Below are 19,951 nucleotides of genomic sequence, written 5' to 3'. Positions count from 1 at the left end.
GACGTCCCCCCCGGGACAATGTAATAAAGTAAAAAAAAAAGAAAAAGTGTAAAAAATCGCTAAATAAATTAAAAAAAAATTCCCTAATAAATTCATTTTTTGGAAATAAAAAAAACAATAAAAGTACACATATTTAGTATCGCCACATCCGTAACGACCCGCCCTATAAAACTGTCCCATTAGTTAACCCCTTTAGCGAACCCCTTAAAAAATAAAAATAAAAATCAAAGCAAAAAATAATGCTTTATTATCATATTGCCGAACAAAAAGTGCAATAACGCGCAATCAAAAAGACGGACATAAATAACCATGGTACTGCTGAAAATGTCATCTTGCCCCGCAAAAAAGGAGCTGCCATACAGCATCATCAGTGAAAAAATAAAAAAGTTATTGCTCGCAGAATAAATCGATGCAAAAATAATTATTTTTTATATAAAATTGTTTTCATTGCATAAAAGCGTCAAAACATAAAAAAAAGACATAAATGAGGTATCGCTGTAATCGTACTGACCTGAAGAATAAAACCGCTTTATCAATTTTGTGTAAAAGCACCTCCACAAAAGAAATTCATGAAATGCTGGTTTTTGTTCATTCTGCGTCCCAAAAATCAGAATAAAAAGCAATCGAAAAATTTCACATACCCGGAAATGGTGCCAATAAAAATGTCAACTCGTCCCGCAAAAAATAAGACCTCACATGACTCGGGTCAAAATATGGAAAAATTATAAAAGCGTCTTTTAGTGTATGACAGCTGCCAAACATAAAAACCCGCTATAAATAGTAAATCAAACCCCCCTTTATCACCCCCTTAGTTAGGGAAAAATAATAAAATTAAAAAAAATGTATTTATTTCCATTTTCCCATTAGGGTTAGGGCTAGGGTTAGAGTTAGGGCTAGTGCTAGGGTTATGGCTGATATTAGGGTTAGGGGTGTGTTGGGGTTAGGGTTGGAGTTAGAATTGGGGGGTTTCCACTATTTGGGCACATGAGGTTCTCTCCAATCGCAACATGGAGTCTGATCTCAATTCCAGCCAATTCTGCATTGAAAAAGTCAAATGGTTCTCCTTCCCTTCCAAGCTCTGCCATGCGCCCAAACAGTGTTTTACCCCCAAGTATGGGGTATTAGCCTACTCAGGACAAATTGAAAAATAACTTTTGGGGTCCAATTTCTCCTGTTACCCTTAGGAAAATAAAAAATTGGGGGCAAAAATATCATTTTTGTGGAAAAAAAATATTTTTTTATTTTCACGCCCGGGCGTTATAAACTTCTGTGAAGCACTGGGGGGTTGAAAGTGTTCACCACACATCTAGATAAGTGCCTTGGGGGGTCTAGGTTCCAAAATGGGGTCACTTGTGGGGGGTTTCAACAGTTTAGGTACATCAGGGGCTCTCCAAACGCACATGACACCCGCAGACCATTCCATCAAAGTCTGCATTCCAAAACGTCACTACTTCCTTTCCGAGCCCCGACGTGTGCCCGTACAGTAGTTTTCTCCCACATATGGGGTATCAGTGTACTCAGGACAAATTGGACAACAACTTTTGGGGTCCAATTTCTCTTGTTACCCTTGGGAAAATAAAAAAATTGGATACTAAAAGATCATGTTTGTGGGAAAAATATGATTTTGTTATTTTCACGCCCAGGCGTTATAAAGTTTTGTGAAGCACTGGGGGGTTCAAAGTGCTCACCACACATCTAGATAAGTTCCTTGAAGGGGTCTAGTTTCCAAAATGGTGTCATTTGTGGGGGGTTACCACTGTTTAGGCACATGAGGGGCTTTCCAAACGCGGCATGGCGTCCGAATAATATCACATACAAGGAACAAATACCACTGCACAATGACCAGACCACATATTACCACAACAAAGTGATCAAATAATAGCACATACAAGGGACAAATGCAGGGGCGTGGCCTAGCTCTTGCCCTGTGAGGAAGCAGGAGTCTGGAGCTCCCACAAGATTTCCCTGAAAAGCAACTCAAAAGCGGACTTTGAGGTTCCAATTCACCATAGGATTATTCCCTATCTCCCCTGGAACACTTTGAGACCTAACTCGGACCCCTGGACCATTTAATCCAAATATATTCATCACAGAAGATAATAAGATCACACTGCTGCAAGATCCCAATATGGCTGCCAGGCTGCTTTCACAGTTATAGACAAGAAGATCCCTCCTCCTCCCCTACTGTGGGTGAGTAAACATCCCTGCTCCTATTACTGAACTGAGCTCTGCCTGCACGCAGCCTTTACAGAGGAGCCGAAACACAGAGGATTGACCAACATCCACTAGGTGGGTGACGGGTGAAGCAGAGGGGCGACAATCTGCCTGAGTAAAGTGGGAAGAAACAGGTGCCGCTGGGACCCACTAATAGACCCACCATTAGGCCTTGATGCCAAATTGACTTGTATTTTCACGGCGCTATATAAAGCCCACTCACCCCAGCAACAGTTGCTCTCCCCCTCCCCTGGAGGAAGATATATGCAGCAGCGATCATAGCTGGAAGCTCCAAATAAGAGCATTCCTTTTCAACATTTATTAGAGGCAACGCTAAGCACGACACCTATCTCCTTTGTTGAGCACTATTTCTCTGAACAACCTCTCAGTCTTTCCGTTCCTGTCATGATTTAAAGAACTGACATTATGCCCACTGGGGAGGTACATATATGAAAGTTCCATGGAGATTGGGAGACCTGGGACTCCCATGAGTCATAGGGAAGCTACTTTCTCTCTCATAAAATAATGCTCACTGCTGAATGAACCACCAAGCTGCTGTTAGGCAATTATTTTATTTTTTTTTTTTTCTTTCTTTCTTGTCCATGCTATAAAGTACACTAGTGGCTAGGCCACTGAAAAGCTTGTGAGGAAAAGTGGAGTGATCCCCATCTAGTGGTGCATTTGGAAAGTACCAGCTGAGAAATCTTTCTGATCTCTCGTCCCACTTCTGCCGAGAGATATTATATTTAAAAGTCTGGATACCTGCCAACGGTTTTTAGTGGCGAAACTTACTACATCACCAGTCTTTTTTTCAGCAAAAAGGGACCATAGTCAAGATTGGTAGATCAGCTGACACAAACGCTAATAGTGGGTCACAAACAACCAAAAAGATGGAAAAATTTATCACAAAACAAAGTGGACCCAAACAAGGGCCATCGCAGTATAAGGACCCAGGTAATGACCCAGATTTGGAGGAATCGCAGGAGGATCCTTCTGACTTTGCGGACTCAGATAAACCTATTTCTAGAAGCTTCATTAAAAGTATTTTGTCCTCAGCCTTGGCCCCCCTTGCGAAAGAGTTATCTACAATTAAAAAGGACATTCAGCAGATTGGCAGCAGAGTGGAGGAGCTGGAGGAGGCGCAGCCGAAACTGTCCGCCTTCGCTGGGGATCTAAAAACGGGCCTTCAGCAACAGGAAGATCATATCAATTCCCTCTATACTGCAATGGAAGATATTGAAAACAGAAGAAACAATCTCAGAGTCCGGGGAGTGCCGGAGGCGACCGACCGAGAGGATGTACCAGCCATTGTTTATGAACTCTTTCTGCCTATGCTGGACACAGAAGAAGGAAAGATGTTAATTCTTGAGAGAGCACATAGGGCACTAAAACCCAAGCCCAAACAATCAGAATTCCCTAGAGATATATTTTGCAGAATTCTGGACTTCCGCATGAAAGAGAAAATTCTCAAAAAGACAAGGCCACTAAGCTCATTGGAATATAAAGGCTCTACAATTCGTGTTTTCCAGGATCTGGCACCATCAACCTTGTCTAAGAGATTCTTATTGAAACCCTTTACGGACGCCCTCAAGCAGAGACAATTCCCTTTCAGATGGCTTTTCCCTTTTGGTCTATTCATCACAGCAGACGGCAAGAGATTTACAGTTAAGTAATCTTCCGACATTGCCAAAGTATGTGCAGAGCTGGGTATTCAACTCTACTCGCTGCCTGATCTTCGTCTCGCCCGCACTAATTTCAGTCTTCCGGATCTACCATTGCAAGAACCCTGGTGAAGAGCGAGCAACTCTAAAGAACAAAGAAGCAGAAAAAGACAAGCAGGGAAGCAGCATTCCTCCAGCGATTGAATTAGGGACCCTTGTCTCCTAACCATCTCTGTATGGATCCTTTAAGCTGATCCACAGAGACTGCCTAGTTAACATATGGAACAAATTGAAAAATTGTCATGTTTTCTCCTTTACACTCCCTGATGGGTATTACAGTGGTATTTGAAATTTTGCTTATTACAAAGAACAACAAGCCCTTTTTGTTGAATATATGCTAATGTTTTTGTCTTTTACCTTTCTCTCTTCCCCTCCCCAACCTTTCCCATATCCAGCGGCGAATCACCTTTCATCTTGTCCTGAGCCCCGGCGCCCACTGATCCGACATGGCTGATCGTATGCAAGAAACGACAATAGCATCATACAACGTAAGAGGTCTGAACGCGCCAATTAAAAGAGCTCCGGTATTGGCACATATTAAGAAATTGGGGACTGACATTGCACTCCTGCAGGAGACCCACTTTATACAGGAAAAAATCCCGAGTTTTGAGAAACACTACTATAATACATGGTTCCACTCGTTTGCTCTTGCAAAAAATACACCATTTCAGTATATCGACATGGTTCATGACAGAGATGGTAGATATATTTTCATAAAGCGGAAGTTGGCACACAAATTGGTCACGATAGGGTGTGTATATGCCCCCAACACAAAACAAGACACCTGGTTTCCAGAATTATGAGAGAGACAAGTCAATTTGTAGAGGTCACTTTGATCCTGGGAGGTGACCTGAATGTTCCTCTTGAACCACCAATAGACTCCTCTACTGGGAAATCTAGTGTTCCTAAGAATGCACTAACACGCATCCGAACAACCCTACATCTGAACCAATTGATTGATACTTGGAGATTTCTCCACCCCACTGTACGAGACTTCTCTCATTTCTTACAAGTGCAATCGTCTTATAGTAGAATTGACTATCTTTTTATCCCATTCCAGATGTCCTTACATCTGAAAGACTCACAAATAATTCCGAGCGTTCACTCCGACCACTCCATCTTAATAAACAAACTTATGATAGGCCATAGACCAAATAATATCCCTTGGAGGTTAAACGAAACTTTAATTGCAGATGAACCCTCCAGAAATAAAATAAAAAAGAGAATTCAAGAGTACTTTGAGATCAACTTGAGTGAAAATATTCAATTTTCTACTATCTGGGAGGCTCACAAGGCCGTAATAAGAGGTGAATTGATTTCTATGGCCTCGCATATGAATAAAAGCAGAAAAGAAAAAAACGACACTCTTTATAAAGAGATCCAAACACTAGAACGAGATCATAGAATGACACTGGACCCTGATGCTTTAGCTCTCCTCTCACAGAAGAGACAATCTCTTAGAGACTTACTAAACAAAGACTCAATAAAAATTTATACTAGATGGAAACACGGTATTTGCTCATGGAGACAAAATGTCAAAATTTATGACAACCTTGATTGAAAAGCGTAAGGCTAGGTCTCTTATATATACGGTAAAGGGGTCGGATGGAGCCAAAATTACAAACCCAGATGGGATAGCTTCAGCTATAGCTTCAGCTTTCAGCGAGTACTATTCCACCTTGTATGATTTGCGAGCGGGAGAGAATGTAGAACAGTTAGAAAAAAGCCGAATGAATATAAAGGAATTCCTACAATCTATAAACCTCTCTACCTTGTCTGAAACACAACAACAGGAACTGACAGCCCCTTTCACGATAGGGGAACTCCAGTCTACCCTGTTGGACTGTCCTATGGGCAAGAGCCCTGGTCCAGATGGCCTCCCGGCATCCTATTATAAGACTTTTCAGGACACGTTGAGTCTGTTTTTATTGAAGCTGTGCAATGGTGTACTGGGGGGTGCGGCCTTTGCAGGACAGACACTGGAAGCACACATATCCTTAATACACAAAGAAAGTAGAGACCCCGAAATATGCAGTAATTACAGGCCGATCTCACTATTAAATAATGACCTAAAAATATTTGCAAAGATGTTAGCCACAAGGATAGGCCTGATCCTCGACACAGTCATCTCACCTGAGCAAGTAGGTTTTGTCAGGGGTAGGGAGGGAAGAGACAACTCCCTTAGAGTACTGTACCTGATGCAGCATGTGAACAGCCACCACAAACCCCTAGTCTTAATGGGCACCGACGCAGAGAAAGCGTTTGACAGGGTGGACTGGACATTCATGCGTGAGACTCTCGCGAGGTTTGGTTTTCCTCCCACAGTTATAGACGCCATTTTTCAAATGTATAAGTCTCCGTCTGCGAAAGTAAGGGTAAACAGGGATTTTTTGCCACCCTTTGAAATCAAAAATGGCACACGTCAGGGCTGCCCCCTTTCACCAGCTTTATTTGTCCTAACCATTGAGACGTTAATTCAGAGTATTAGACAGCATCCAGCAATAGGGGGTATCGAGATCTCGGACTCCTCACATGTAGTAGCGACGTTCGCAGACGACCTTCTCTTCCTCCTATCGGTCCCTGAAAAAGAAATTCCAGTGGTGTTGGAGAGGTTTGAGGCATTTGGAGAGTTATCGAACTTTAAGATTAATCTAGAGAAGTCTGAGGCGATGGGGATAAATATTCGACATACAACAATCCAAAATTTGAAAGCTAAATTCCCAATAAAATGGAACTCTAAATATATTAAGTATTTAGGTATTAAACTGAGTCCTCACTGGAACTCCCTTTTCTTACTCAACTTTGTACCCCTTCTCGATGATACTCTTGAAGCCATTATGTCATGGAGAGCACCCTATATTTCCTGAATGGGAAGAAAAAATCTCATCAAAGGATTTATTTTACCCAAGTATAGTTATATATCCAGAATGCTACCAATTAAAGTCCCTGACACGTTTATTCAGAAGGTCCGATCTCTTTTTGGGAAGTATATATGGGAGGGCTTAAGACATAGAATAAGCTATAATACTCTTTCCATACCTAAACATAAAGGGGGTATAGGATTACCGGACCCACAAAAATACCACTGGACGAGAGAGAGTAATCACAAACTTTGGACAGGGATTGCTAGCGAGTCACTGTCAGTACCAATCTCTACTATCCTTCACTCGCCAACGGGTTTCATAAAGAAGGTTCTCTCCCCAAATGCAATAACAAAAAATTTAATCAGGACCTGGGCCAGATTCTCAACCTCACTAATGCCACTTCCATCACCCCTGATAAAAGTAGGGGACCTACCTGGCCTCTATTTAGATCGCCCTTTTCTTAAGGACACAGACTCTCTACATAAAATAAACAAAAGTCTAGATGCTTTCATGGAGGATGGTGTGATCCTCCCTATGCAAGATTTACAAATGAGATTTCCACACTATCATATTAACTTCCTTCATTACAACACGCTCAAAAACTCGATCAGATCGTATTTACAATCTGGACTTCCGCACAGAGAGTTGAACGCTTTTGAAAAGTTGCTGACTCAGAGAAATAAACCAAGGGGCGTGTTGGGTAAGCTTTACCAGATGCTCCTGGCTCACTCAACCACGGTTAAACGAGCATTTATAATGAAATGGGAAAGGGGCCTTGAGGTTGTATTGCAAGATTGGGAGGTTGAAAAGATATATAAAAACTCGCATGGTCCTTCCGGCTGTGTGAAGGTCCAAGAAAATTCTTATAAAGTCCTTACTAGGTGGTACACCACCCCTGACACTAGAAAGAAGTGGCAGCCTGATGCACCCTCTATTTGTTGGAGATGTTTCGGAGAGAGGAGGGGATCTTATTTACACATATGGTGGCAGTGCGAAAATATTCAACCATTCTGGAGGAAAGTGCTTAAAATTGCAACAAGACTTTGTCAGCTTCCAAACCCCCCATCCTTGAAATTGATTTTTCTAAACTGGTCAAGCGATCTTGCACAATACAAACATAAAAAAATTCTTATGTTTTTGTTAGCAGCAGCCAAAATGCTTATCCCCTTACATTGGTTATCACAGGACTGTCCTACCCTGGCAGAATGGTTGCACAAGGTGAACCAATTATATTACATAGAAGAAATAATAGCCAGCACGACCTTTAAGATAGGTAAATTCAGATTGACCTGGGCACCGTGGACACTCTTTAGAGAAACAGATGAATACTTAAAACTACTAAACCCTTAGTAAAATTTATCAAATTGCCCTAAGACCAATTAAACTTGGAGCAACATTGGTTGACCATTCAGACAATAGGGCAAAACCCCCTGCTGAATGGACATCACCCCCTGACTGGAATTCCTACTCCATCCCACCCTTAATTACTTCCCCTTCTATTCACTCTACTTCTCTATCTAACTTTTATTCTTTCTACTCAGCTAAAAGTTTTTATTTTGTTACAACTGATGTGTACATCTTTTCCAGGGATCTACGTCAAAGATTTTGTCTGTGACTCATGAGTTTAAGCAATAAAACTTAGACGAATACTACCTGGTTTACTGCATAGCAACAAGTATCAAGCAGTAATAGATGAGATGTGAATATACGATTAGTAAGATCAAACTGGAAATGTAAGAAACTAATAATGCTTGATCATATCAGTCACATGTAATGTTATTTCTCTTTGTTAAACCAATAAAAAGATGTTTAAAACAAAAACAAGGGACAAATACACCAACATCATGTCCAGACCACATATTACCAACACATAGTGACTGAATACTACAATACTGATTAGTAATAAAAAAAAAAACAATACTATCATCATAAGTGCCATTATACACAGGGGATCTGTACTTAGTATGCAGTGTCTGTGTACAGGTAATACAGTGATCAATGACATTATACACAGGAGCTCTGTATATAATGTATAGGTAATACAGTGATCACTGGTGACATTGTTCACAGGACCTCTGTATACAGTGTATAGTGTCAGTGTATAGGTAACATACTAGCTCATCAGTGATGTCTCTAGGTGAAGATCTTCATCTTCGCTTTTCATCTTTCATCCAGCACAGATCGCCATCACTTCTTCTAGCCAGGGCTCGTCTCTGCAGGAAATAACACAGTTATCTAGAGCTCCGCTTGCAGAACACATTACTTATTTTTTCCCAACTTCTACATAACATCACATGAAGAAAAAAAGGCAACATAGTATCACTCTACACAGTAAGAGGACCACCCCCCATTTAAAACAGTATACTCAAAAAATAAAATAAATACATCACTGCAGTAATAATATCCCTTAATTAGCCCCATGGTAATAATATCCCCCATCCTGACCCCCGTGTGTCTCATTCCTGGCTTCAGCTATATATTCTCCCATCCTGCCCTCATGAGTATCCATTGTGCCACATATGATCTCCCCATCTGTCTCCATCGTATCCATCCTGCCCCATGATCCTGCATGATCTGCCTCCAATTCTGCCCCATCTGTCTCCAATCCTGCCCCATCTGTGTCTCCAATCCTGCCCCATCTGTGTCTCCAATCCTGCCCCATTTGTGCCTCCAATCATGCCCCTTATATCTTTCATCCTGCCCCCGTGTCTTTCATCCTGCTCCGTGTCTTTCATCATACCCCAGTGTCTTTCATCCTGCCCCCGTGTCTTTCATCCTACCCCCGTTTCTTTCATCCTGCCGCCGTGTCTTTCATCATGCCCCCACTGTATCTCCAATCCTGCCCATGCTGTATCTCCAATCCTGCCCCCGCTGTATCTCCAATCCTGCCCCCGCTGTATCTCCAATCCTGTCCCTGCTTTATCTCCAATCCTGTCCCTGCTGTATCTCCAATCATGCCCCTGCTGTATGTCCAATCATGTCCCCTGTATCCAATCCTGTCCCCTTCATGAGCCTATGCCCACGGTCACCGGAGACATCAGAGAGAGAGACAGACTGAGACACAGACTACTTACCTTACCCTGTCTGCCGCCGCCTCGTGACTCTGCGACTCTGCCTGCTGTCGGTTTGCACCTCGCCGTCCCGCCGCCGTCCACCGTCTTCTGCGAGTCCGACTGCTCCCACTGCCTCCCAGTCCCATGTGGCACACAGCATGCTGCTCTGCTCCGGAATGAGGAAGTGGAGCGGAGCAGCATGTAACATCATGTGAGGGTGGCACTGTGGCTGGAACATTGTGCATGGGGGGGGGATTGCGGCGCTGGCTGGACCATGGTACGGGGGGCCCTGCAGGTGCGGAGTTTTGATTTACTATAATGCAGGAGAAGCCTGAACAAAATGTAGGGGGGCCCTAGCAAGGACCGGGCTGCCAGCGTGCCCGGGCCTCCCCTACTCACCGGGCCCCATACACTTGTAGGGGCTGTCATGCCCTGATGGCGGCCCTGTCAACCATTAAGCATGGAGCTGGATCAATCATGCTTTGGGGTTCTGTTGCAGCCAATGGCACAGGGAACATTTCACGGGTAGAGGGAAGAATGGATTCAATGAAATTTCAACAAATTCTTGATGATAACGTAACACCATCTGTAAAAAAGCTGAAGTTGAAAAGAGGATGGCTTCTACATATGGATAATGATCCTAAACACATGTCAAAATCCACAATAGACTACCTCAAAATGTGCAAGCTGAAAGGCCCTCACAGTCTCCTGATCTGAACTTCATAGAAAACCTGTGGCTTGACCTCAAAATAGCATCGCATGCAAGACGGCACAGGAATCTAACAGAACTGGATGAATTTTTCAAAGAAGAATGAATGAAAATCACTCAAGCAAGAATTGAAAGACTTTTGACTGGCTACAAAAAGCATTTACAAGCTGTAATACTTTTATAAGGGAGTGGTACAATGTATTATACATGCAGGGTGCCCAAACCTTTGCATCAGCACATTTTTGTAATTTTTAAAATGTAATAGATGAATATACAGTGTATATATATATATATATATATATATATATATATATATTGCCTAAAATATAAAGGAAATGTGTCATCTTTAACTTTAGCTCTTTTACAGATCATTTCATCTTCAATTTGCTTAACTGTTCACAATAGCAGTAATTTTGATTGGGGTGCCCAAACTTTGACAGAGAGGGGACTTGTACAGACAATAAAGACATTACAGAATAACACATAAATTTACAGATACCAAAAGAAGCAAGGGCCCTGCTCGCAAGCTTACAGTCTATGAGGAAATAGGGGAGACACAAAAGGTGAATGGTAAAAAAAATGCTTCTATTGTATGGTCCGGCCATTATTAAAATACATAGGGGGGATTCACATAACGCTGCATGAAGAGGTCACCAGCCATAATCGGTACAAGTACAAACACGGGACTATTAGTGAGTGGCGGTTGTATGAACAGATGCTATGAGGGTCCTGATTTTGAAGAAAGTTTTGTATGGGCAAAACAGGGATAGTTAGTAGTGATGAGAGAATACATTCGGCACCATCTATTTAATCCCTGCCGGCACTATTTTGAGCACATTGCAGCCGGAAATAGTGTAGGGAGAGCATAGTGTGAGTGTAGTGAAAGTAAAAGGAGCATATAGGGAGATTTTTTTATTCCAAAAAGTTCACAGTTCACATCATCATTGCAAGTACATGCTGGAGATCTCTGCTATTTTGCATTATGCTGTATAGTTTATTGATTAGGAGCAGACTGTGGGATTACGCTAGTTTCACATTTGCGTATGGAGGAGTTGCGGTGGGCTGCGGACTTCTTCCTTGAAGCTCCGCCCACTGCCACACCTCCTCCGGTCAGCTCCGCCTATGTACGCATACTTCTGCATGCGGCCTGCATACCTTATCTTTAACATTGGGTAAGCTGGTCATGCGGATGTATGCGGATGCCTCCTCATGTGTCGTTTTGACGATGCGGCGACCACATCAAATTCCAACATGTTGTGTTTGACGCGGGTCACCGCCGGATCATTAGTAAGGGCAGTTTCAGTAGAGTGAAAAGAGTGGAAATCAGATTGTAAATGGTCAAGAAGTTCTGGTTGAGTGATAGTTTTTTTTAAGTAAAAACGTGTATGCTGTTGTGTTTAAATAAGGAGGGAACTATATCAGAAGAGAGATAAAGATTAAATATTTTAGTTTTTGTGATTGGTGGCAACCAGGAAAAGGGACTAGAGGAGATGTGAGGGAGTAGGGTCACTACTGCAGGTAGTAGGGTAAGAAGATGCTAGGAGGCTATTTACTACTTCCTCTGTGGACGGTTCAATAACAGAAAGTGAGCTAAATGCAGTGTAGGAGTTAGGAGAATGCATAATGCTAGTGATTTGGGAGAAATTTTCAGTCAGATGTGGTCAATATTTTCTTTGAAATATAAGATTGTCAGCACTGAGTTTGGTAGTAGGAGCCTGTACTCTTGCATTGAGGAGAGAATGAAAAGTGTCAGAGTTATTTAGGATTGCTGGATAGTGCAGTGATAACAGTGTTGAATTAGGTTTGTTTGGAGAGGTGAAGGGCAGAGTTGTATGTTTTAGGCATAAACTTATAATGGATGAAATATTCGCCCAAATTGGATTTTCTCTACAGATGTTCAGTGCACCTGCAGCACTTCTGGAGAAAATGTATTTACAGCATGTGCCAGGGTTGCCACCGGCTATACCAAGTTGTTCTATGTGCTGAAGATGCAGCTTCATCCAGGGCACTTTGAAGTGTTTCATTATAATGTTTTAGTGTGTCTCATAAAGGCAATCTAAAAATTCCTTCAAAATTTCTATTGATTAAATAAATAGCGTAGTTTTATCTAGTTATTCAACTGGTGCAAACCGTGCAGAGATACGCAAATGTCACAATTTACCAATGGCAATAATTTTAATTAGTCCAATGTTGCAGTGTGATAGCAAGGCAACTAAAAAAATACAAATTTTCTATTGGTTTAATAAATGTTCTCCTCATGTCAGGACATGAGAAGGAGGAGATAGGGGCCAATTATGTCTTCATATTCTTCGGAAGCTTTAATGGTACGTGGATTCCTATACGTGTGGTAAGTGGGGGTGTTCTGAGCGGTGTGACAGTTCTTGACAGAGAAAGAAAGAAAGAAGATGGTGGTCAAAGAGCAGGAGAGGGGAGTTTGTAAAATTATGCAGTGAGCAGAGCCGGAAGAAGATCAGGTCCAGAGTATTGCTGTCGTCATGCGTAGGACAGTTAGTAAGCTGTGAAGGGCTGATAGAATAATTTAGAGCTAAAAGGTGAGTGACAGATAGGGAGAGGGGAACACCAATGGAGATGTTAAAATTCCGCATGATGAAGATGGGGATGTCACAGGATAGGAACTGTGGGAGTCATGTAGCCAAGTGTTCCAGGAACTGATGGGAGGGGCCAGGAGGGTGATATACAACAGCCACTCATAGGGAAAAGAGATGGTAGAGTCTAAGGGTGTGTGCACATGCTGCGGATTCTGCTGCAGATCCGCAGCGGTTTTGGTCCTGCGGATCCGCAGGAGTTTCTGCTGCGGTGTACAGTACCATAATATCCTATGGCAAATGGAAACCGCAGTGCAGACAGTGCGGAATTTTCCACGCGGATTTGCTGCGGTTTCTAATCCAAAGAAAGAATTGACATGTCAATTCTTTCTGCGGATTCCTCTGTGGTTTACCATCTCCTCCATTTTAGAGGTGATAAACCGCAGGGCAAAACCACAGGCTAATCCGCAGGTCTTTTGACCTGCGGATTTACCTGCAGATTTTTGCTAAATCCGCGCAGATCAATCCGCAGCAGAATCCGCAGCGTGTGCACGTACCCTGATAGTGCGGACCTTCAAATAAACAAACTTTAATTATGGTACTTGGGGGGATAACCTGGAAAGGACATTTTGCTGAGAGGAGTAGACCAACACCTCCACCTGTGAAGTATGTGAAAAATGTAGTCCACCATAACAGAGAAGCCCAAACAAGGTCCTACACATATTAGGGCGTGTAAATTATTATTATATTATTATTATTTATATCGCACCATTGGTTCCATGGTGCTGTACATGAGAAGGCGTTACATACAAATTACAGATATCGCTTACAGTAAACAAACTAACAATGACAGACTGATACAGAGGGGAGAGAGGACCCTGCCCTTTCGGGGTAACATGCTACAGGATGGTGGGGAAGTAGACAGTAGGTTGGTGGGTTGCAGCAGTTCCCGTGTTGGTCGAGGTGATATCACCATAAATCAACATAATATCCTACAAAGATTACTCCCATAAACAAAAAACTCAGTATGAAAAAACAATATTGAAACAATCAACAGATGCATAAAAACATGTCAAAAGAAGAGGTCACGCAGAGAAAAAATATCATCGAGTAAGTATACAAAATGTATTTTAAATCTGTCCCACAGTATTGAAAAAGTATAAAAAAATATATAAAATACCACACTACTACATCGTGTTGCATATACAGCTGTGGCAAAAATTAAGAGACCATCACATCAAAACCCAGTCATGGGCAGCCTAATCTCCAGACCTGAACCCCATTGAAAACCTCTGGAATGTAATCAAGAGGAAGATGGATAGTCACAAGCCATCAAACAAAGAAGAACTGCTTAAATTTCTGCAGCAGAAGCAGTGTGAAAGACCGGTGGAAAGCATGCCAAGACACATGAAAGCTGTGATTAAAAATCATGGTTATTCCACAAAATATTGATTTCTGAACTCTTCCTGAGTTAAAACATGTGTATTGTTGTTTCTAAATTATTATGAACTTGATTTCTTTGCATTATTTGAGGTCTGCAAGCACTGCATTTTTTTTCTAATTTTGACCATTTCTCATTTTCAGAAAAAAAAAATACAAAATTTATTTCTTGGAAATTCGGAGACATATTTGTCAGAAGTTTATAGAATAAAAGAACAATTTACATTTTACTCAAAAATATAGCTAATAAAAATCAGACAAACTGAACATTATAAAGTGATCTCTTAATTTTTGCCAGAGCTGTATAGTACTACTATACTGTATATGCAATACGATATAGTAGTGTGGTATTTCATTATATTTTTTATACTTTTTTCATATGGGTTTGCCACTTAACAATATATACGTGTATATGTATATGATTATTCTTAATCATACTGTAAGACAGATTTAAAATACATTTTGCATACCGTACTTATCCAATGATATTTTTTTTCTACATTACCTCTTTTTTAAACATGTTTTTATGCTTCCTGTTTCAATAAAGATGTTGCTTTTTCACCATACAGAGAGCAGCAGGGGCAGTGGTGTCCAACTTCTGGAATTTGGTCGAGATTTCTCCTGCGACTAGGAAAAGCATAATAGACAGAGTGAGCAGATGGTTCAGTAATTTGTGAGAACATCTCATGTTTTATGATTGTGTGGTGGGAGTGAATGAATCTGTATGGTTTAAGATTAGAAGAGGAGAGGTGGGTTGATATTTATTAAGTGCACAGAGTGTGTGATGGGATGGTAGATGTGAGTGACTGCAGAAGCTAGAATATAAATTATACAAATACATATGGTGAATACATTTTGCAATGCAAATTACCTACATTCTTTGAATGTAGTAATGGCCCAGACTGTATCCCACATAGGGGGATTAAGGGGAGGGCCGCATGACTCAGGAGGTCTGCTAGGCCGTATTTTGTGGTGGTAAGGGGTTAAGGTGAGGAATAGAATTTGGGCATGAATGTATGGGGGCGGATTATAGGGTCAGGGGGATAATGTGTGATTATTTGATTGGCTAGTGGGAGGAATCCCTGTGGGGGGTACATAAAGTGAGGGGTAGTTGGGGGTAGTTAATTCAGGATAGTGTTAATGTACCTTGAATATCTGTGGAATCCTTAAGAATGGAGGCTCTTGTCCAGGAGATCCAAGCCTTAACTGAGAGCAGGGGACAGCAGTGGCTCCAGGACCAGCTGCAGCAGTGGAAGGCTGAAGAGCGGACCACTGAGGTGGCTGCAGACGCAGCTCCTCAGAGATGTGCCAGGAGGTCCAGACCGTTGGAGAGACTCAGCCCAGAAGTGACTCCCCGGACCAGGTTCCAACTGCAAAGCCCCTCAAGGGACGCCTCCAGATCGCCGGTGCCGCCCCAGCCTAAATCAGCCACGCACCGATCTGGAGGCATTCCATGGCGTCAGCCTAGTCCATGAGCAGGGGTGACTCATGTTGTTTGCTCTTACCCTCTTGCGTTGTCATCCTGGTCATGTGGTACCACTGACCAGAAAGTGCGGCCGGCACAGATGAGCAGGGCCTCTGCTGCTGCAGGGAGGAGGGAGCCATCGGAAGAGCAGCTGGTGCAGCCACGCCGGGCCCAGGGAGCAGCCAGGCGAAGGAGATCAGACAGGTTGGAGCTGACCCTGAAGAAAGCCAGGCCCAGGGAGCGGAAAGAGGCACGAGGGTAAATTGGACAGCTGGAGCTGACACAGAAAAGCGGCAAGCACAGCCATGCCGAGCCCATGCAGCAGCAGGGAGCAGGAGAGAGATCTTGTCAGCTGGAACTGACCCGGATCAGCGGCTGGTGCATCCCCACAGTGCCCAGGCTTCACGAGCAGCAGGACCTCGGCTGCGGAGATCCGGAAGACCAGTGCAGGGTGATAAGAGATGACCCACCCTGGAGGTCGACAGCAGCGAGGGCTGGTGCGATGTCCACAGGAGAGGGCAGATCGCTGCCAGGGATGTGGGCCGCAGACATGCAGTTGAAGTCTCTCCTCCTCCCAGATGAGGCACTATTGTGGATAGGAGGTCCAGTTCTAGCGGTGGTTTGACTATGTCGGGTTTACCTGGCGATGTCCCCGAGCCTGACTCTGCCTCTGGAGAAGAGGACCATATTTCATCTGGCAACGAAGAAAGTGAGGGTGATCACCTTGGAGGTCACGAAACGGCTGTTACGAGGCTTCCTCGTAGTCGGCCTGGCAAGTGACGTGGTTTACATGTGCCTCAGGGGAATGTAGATGATGTAGATTTGAGGGACCATTATTTTCAGAGGGGTTTAACAGCTAATAATGCAGCGGGTAATGAACGTGTGAGTGATATGGCGTCGGAATGTTTTGGTATGGTGCGGGGTTTTTTGTCACCTGTGGCAGGTCCTAGCAGAGTTTGGCAGGGTGGCGCTGGAGGTTCAGGGTCAGCGGCGGTTGAGGAGACCCCGGTGACTGTTAGTGGAGGGATTCCCACACCGGTTGTGGTTACTCCAGTTGCGGCTAATGAGACGGTTGCGTCACCAGCGGCTGCTGTGACTCCAGTGAATACGATACTGTTGGATGGCAGAGCGAAGGGTGAAGTCTATGTTTGTTTTGATGACCCCTTAGGGGCTCATTTGAAGCAAGAGGTGCAAGAAAAAATATGGAAGGATGAGTACATGGAATTTTTTTCTCTGTTACCATTAGAGAAGTTTAATCTGGACAGGGTAAAGCCTGATGAGAGTAAGAAGGACGAGGAGGAGCCTAGGCATTATCGCCTTATTCCTCGCACTTTTCAGAACTGTCTGCAGGCGTTTACCACGTTAGGCTAGGTTCCCATATGCATTGAGGAGGGCTGCGGATGGCTGCCTACTTCTTCCTTTCTTCCTCCCTGAAGCGCCGCCTACGTTCCGCCTACTTCTGTATGCGTCCTGCGTTTCCCTGCGTACCTATCTTTAACATTGGGTACGCAGGGACATACGTTGTATTAAATAGTTTTCATTGTATGAAACCGCCAAAACATAAAAAAATGATATAAATGAGGTATCGCTGTAATCATACAAACCCAAATAATAAAACCGCTTTATCAATTTTACCACATGCGGAACGGTATAAACGCCCCCCACCCAAATGAAATTCATGAATTGCTGGTTTTTATTCATTCTGCCTCCCAAAAATCAGAATAAAAAGCGATCAAAAAAGTCATGTGCCTGAAAATGGTATCAATAAAAACGTCAACTCGTCCCGTAAAAAACAAGACCTCACAAGACTCTGTGGGCCAAAATATGGAAAAATTATAGCTCTCAAAATATGGTGATGCAAAAACAATTTTTTGCAATAAAAAGTGTCTTTTAGTGTGTGACAGCTGCCAAACAGAAAAACCCGCTATAAGGCCTCTTTCACATGTCCGGTACCAGAGATGTCAGTTTCCATGTGTGTAATACTTGCGGCACACTTGTGGCATGCGTGTGAAGCATCAGAAACCACAAGAACGGGCGCCAGGGAAGAAGCGTTACAGTAAGCACTGTTCCCTGGCGCCAGGTGCCGAACACAGCTCTTATCATTCTGCTCTGCTCTGCTGGCAATCTGCCCAAGCAGGGGAGAATGATGAGAGCTGTGTTCAGCACCTGGCGGCAGGGAACAGCGCTTACTGTAACACTTCTTCCCCGGCGCTGATGCGTGTCACATAGATGAAATCCATGTGTGTTATGCGTATGCACTTGTGCTGGATGTTTTGTGGCCCATGCTGACACTAAAAAACGGACATGTCAGCGTGATTTGTCCACGGACACACGGTCCATGGAAACGCACTGACATGTGCACAGACCCATTCACTTGAATAGGCAAATAGCGCTCCGTTCCTCCAGAGTTTCTCCGCATGGCTAAGTAGCACTGTACAGCCACATATGTGGTATTGCCACGTTCAGTAGAAATTGTGGGACAAATTTTGTTGTAATTATTACCCACTTCTTGTGTGAAAATGTAAAATCTTTGACTAAAACAAAATTTTGGTGGTAAAAATGTAGTTATTTTGTCCTCACTGCCCAGTGGTATACAATTCTGTGACACACCCATGGTTTCAATACTATCACTGCACTCCTAGATGAATTCATTGAGAGGTGTAGTTCGTAAAATGGGGTCACTTATGCTGTTTTTGCACCTCATGGGCTCTCCCAGTGGGTCATGGCACCTGCAGACCATAACAGTAAAATCTGGCACTCCTTTCCTTCTGAGCTCTGCCATGTGCCCAAACAGTGGTTTACCCCCACATATGGGGTATCAGCGTACTCAGGACAAATTGCACAATAACTCTTGGGGTCCAATTTCAAAAAACTGGGGGCAAAAAGGTCATTTTTATGGAAAAAATATGATTTTTTTTAATTTTACAGCTCTACGTTATAAACTTCTGTGAAGCACTTGGGGGTTTAAATTGCTCACAGTCACCACATTTCTAGATAAGTTCCTTAGGGGGTCTAGTTTCCAAAATGATGTCACTTGTGGGGGGGGGGTTCCACTGTTTAGCCACATCAGGGGCTCTCCAAACGCGTCGTGGCGTCCGATCTTAATTCCAGTCAATTTAGCATTGAAAAAGTAAAACGGCGCTCCTTCCCTTCCGAGCTCTACCATGTGCCCAAATATTGGTTTACCCCCAACATATGGGGTATCAGCATACTCAGGACAAATTGCACAACAACTTTTGGGGTCCAATTTCTCCTGTTACCCTTGGAAAAATAAAAAAAATTGGGGGCAAAAAGATCATTTTTGTGGAAAAAATATGATTTTTTATTTTTACGGCTCTACGTTATAAACTTCTGTGAAGCACTTGGGGGTTCAAAGTGCTCACCACACATCTAGATAAGTTCCATAGGGGGTCTTTTTTCAAAATGGTATCACTTGTGGGGTGTTTCCACTATTTAGGCACATCAGGGGCTCTCCAAACGCGTCATGGCATCTGATCTCAATTCCAGCCAATTTTGCATTGAAAAGTCAAATGGTGCTGCTTCCCTTTCAAGCTCTGTCATGCGCCCAAACAGTGGTTTACCTGCATATACGAGGTATCAGCGTACTCAGCAGAAATTGGACAACAATTGTTGGGGTTCCATTTCTCCTGTTACCCTTGGTAAAATAAAAATAATTGGATATGAAGTAAATTTTTTTATGAAAAAAGTTAAATGTTCATTTTTTTTAAACATTGCAAAAATACCTGTGAAGCACCTAAAGTGTTAATAAACTTATTGAATGTGGTTTTGAGCACCTTCAGGGGTCAGTTTTTAGAATGGTGTCACTTTTGGTTATTTTCTATTATATAGACCCCTCAAAGTGACCTCAAATGTGATGTGATCTCTAAAAAAAAAATGGTGTTATAAAAATGAGAAATTGCTATTTAACTTTTAACCCTT

At 42.9% G+C, this 19,951-nt stretch overlaps 1 protein-coding gene and 1 long non-coding RNA gene across 7 annotated transcripts in view; one reads left to right on the top strand and one right to left on the bottom strand.

Moving 5' to 3' along the window:
- Nucleotides 1-19,951, top strand: part of LOC141075867 (cyclic AMP-responsive element-binding protein 3-like protein 3) — a 227,420-nt gene that overhangs the window by 66,734 nt on the left and 140,735 nt on the right. For 2 of the 6 annotated variants that reach the window (XM_073563028.1, XM_073563027.1), the window contains exon 1: nucleotides 16,659-16,784. The exons of the other annotated variants lie outside the window; for them this stretch is intronic. In XM_073563028.1, the coding sequence (XP_073419129.1) occupies nucleotides 16,659-16,784 (126 nt within the window). Of the gene's footprint in view, nucleotides 1-16,658; nucleotides 16,785-19,951 lie in introns of those variants that run through there. 6 annotated transcript variants of the gene reach the window in all.
- Nucleotides 6,368-16,146, bottom strand: LOC141075868 (uncharacterized). The gene is made up of 2 exons (XR_012227351.1): nucleotides 16,053-16,146; nucleotides 6,368-6,515 (listed from the first exon to the last, which is right to left on the bottom strand). It is a non-coding gene; the product is annotated as an uncharacterized lncRNA (long non-coding RNA).

The sequence above is a fragment of the Dendrobates tinctorius genome, unplaced genomic scaffold (assembly GCF_039654945.1).
Source record: "Dendrobates tinctorius isolate UK_male_01 unplaced genomic scaffold, ASM3965494v1 ptg000377l, whole genome shotgun sequence".
NCBI classification, from domain to species: Eukaryota; Metazoa; Chordata; class Amphibia; order Anura; family Dendrobatidae; genus Dendrobates; species Dendrobates tinctorius.
The sequence above is the reverse complement of the archived record's forward strand: the minus strand, read 5'-3'. Positions and strand labels throughout refer to the sequence as shown.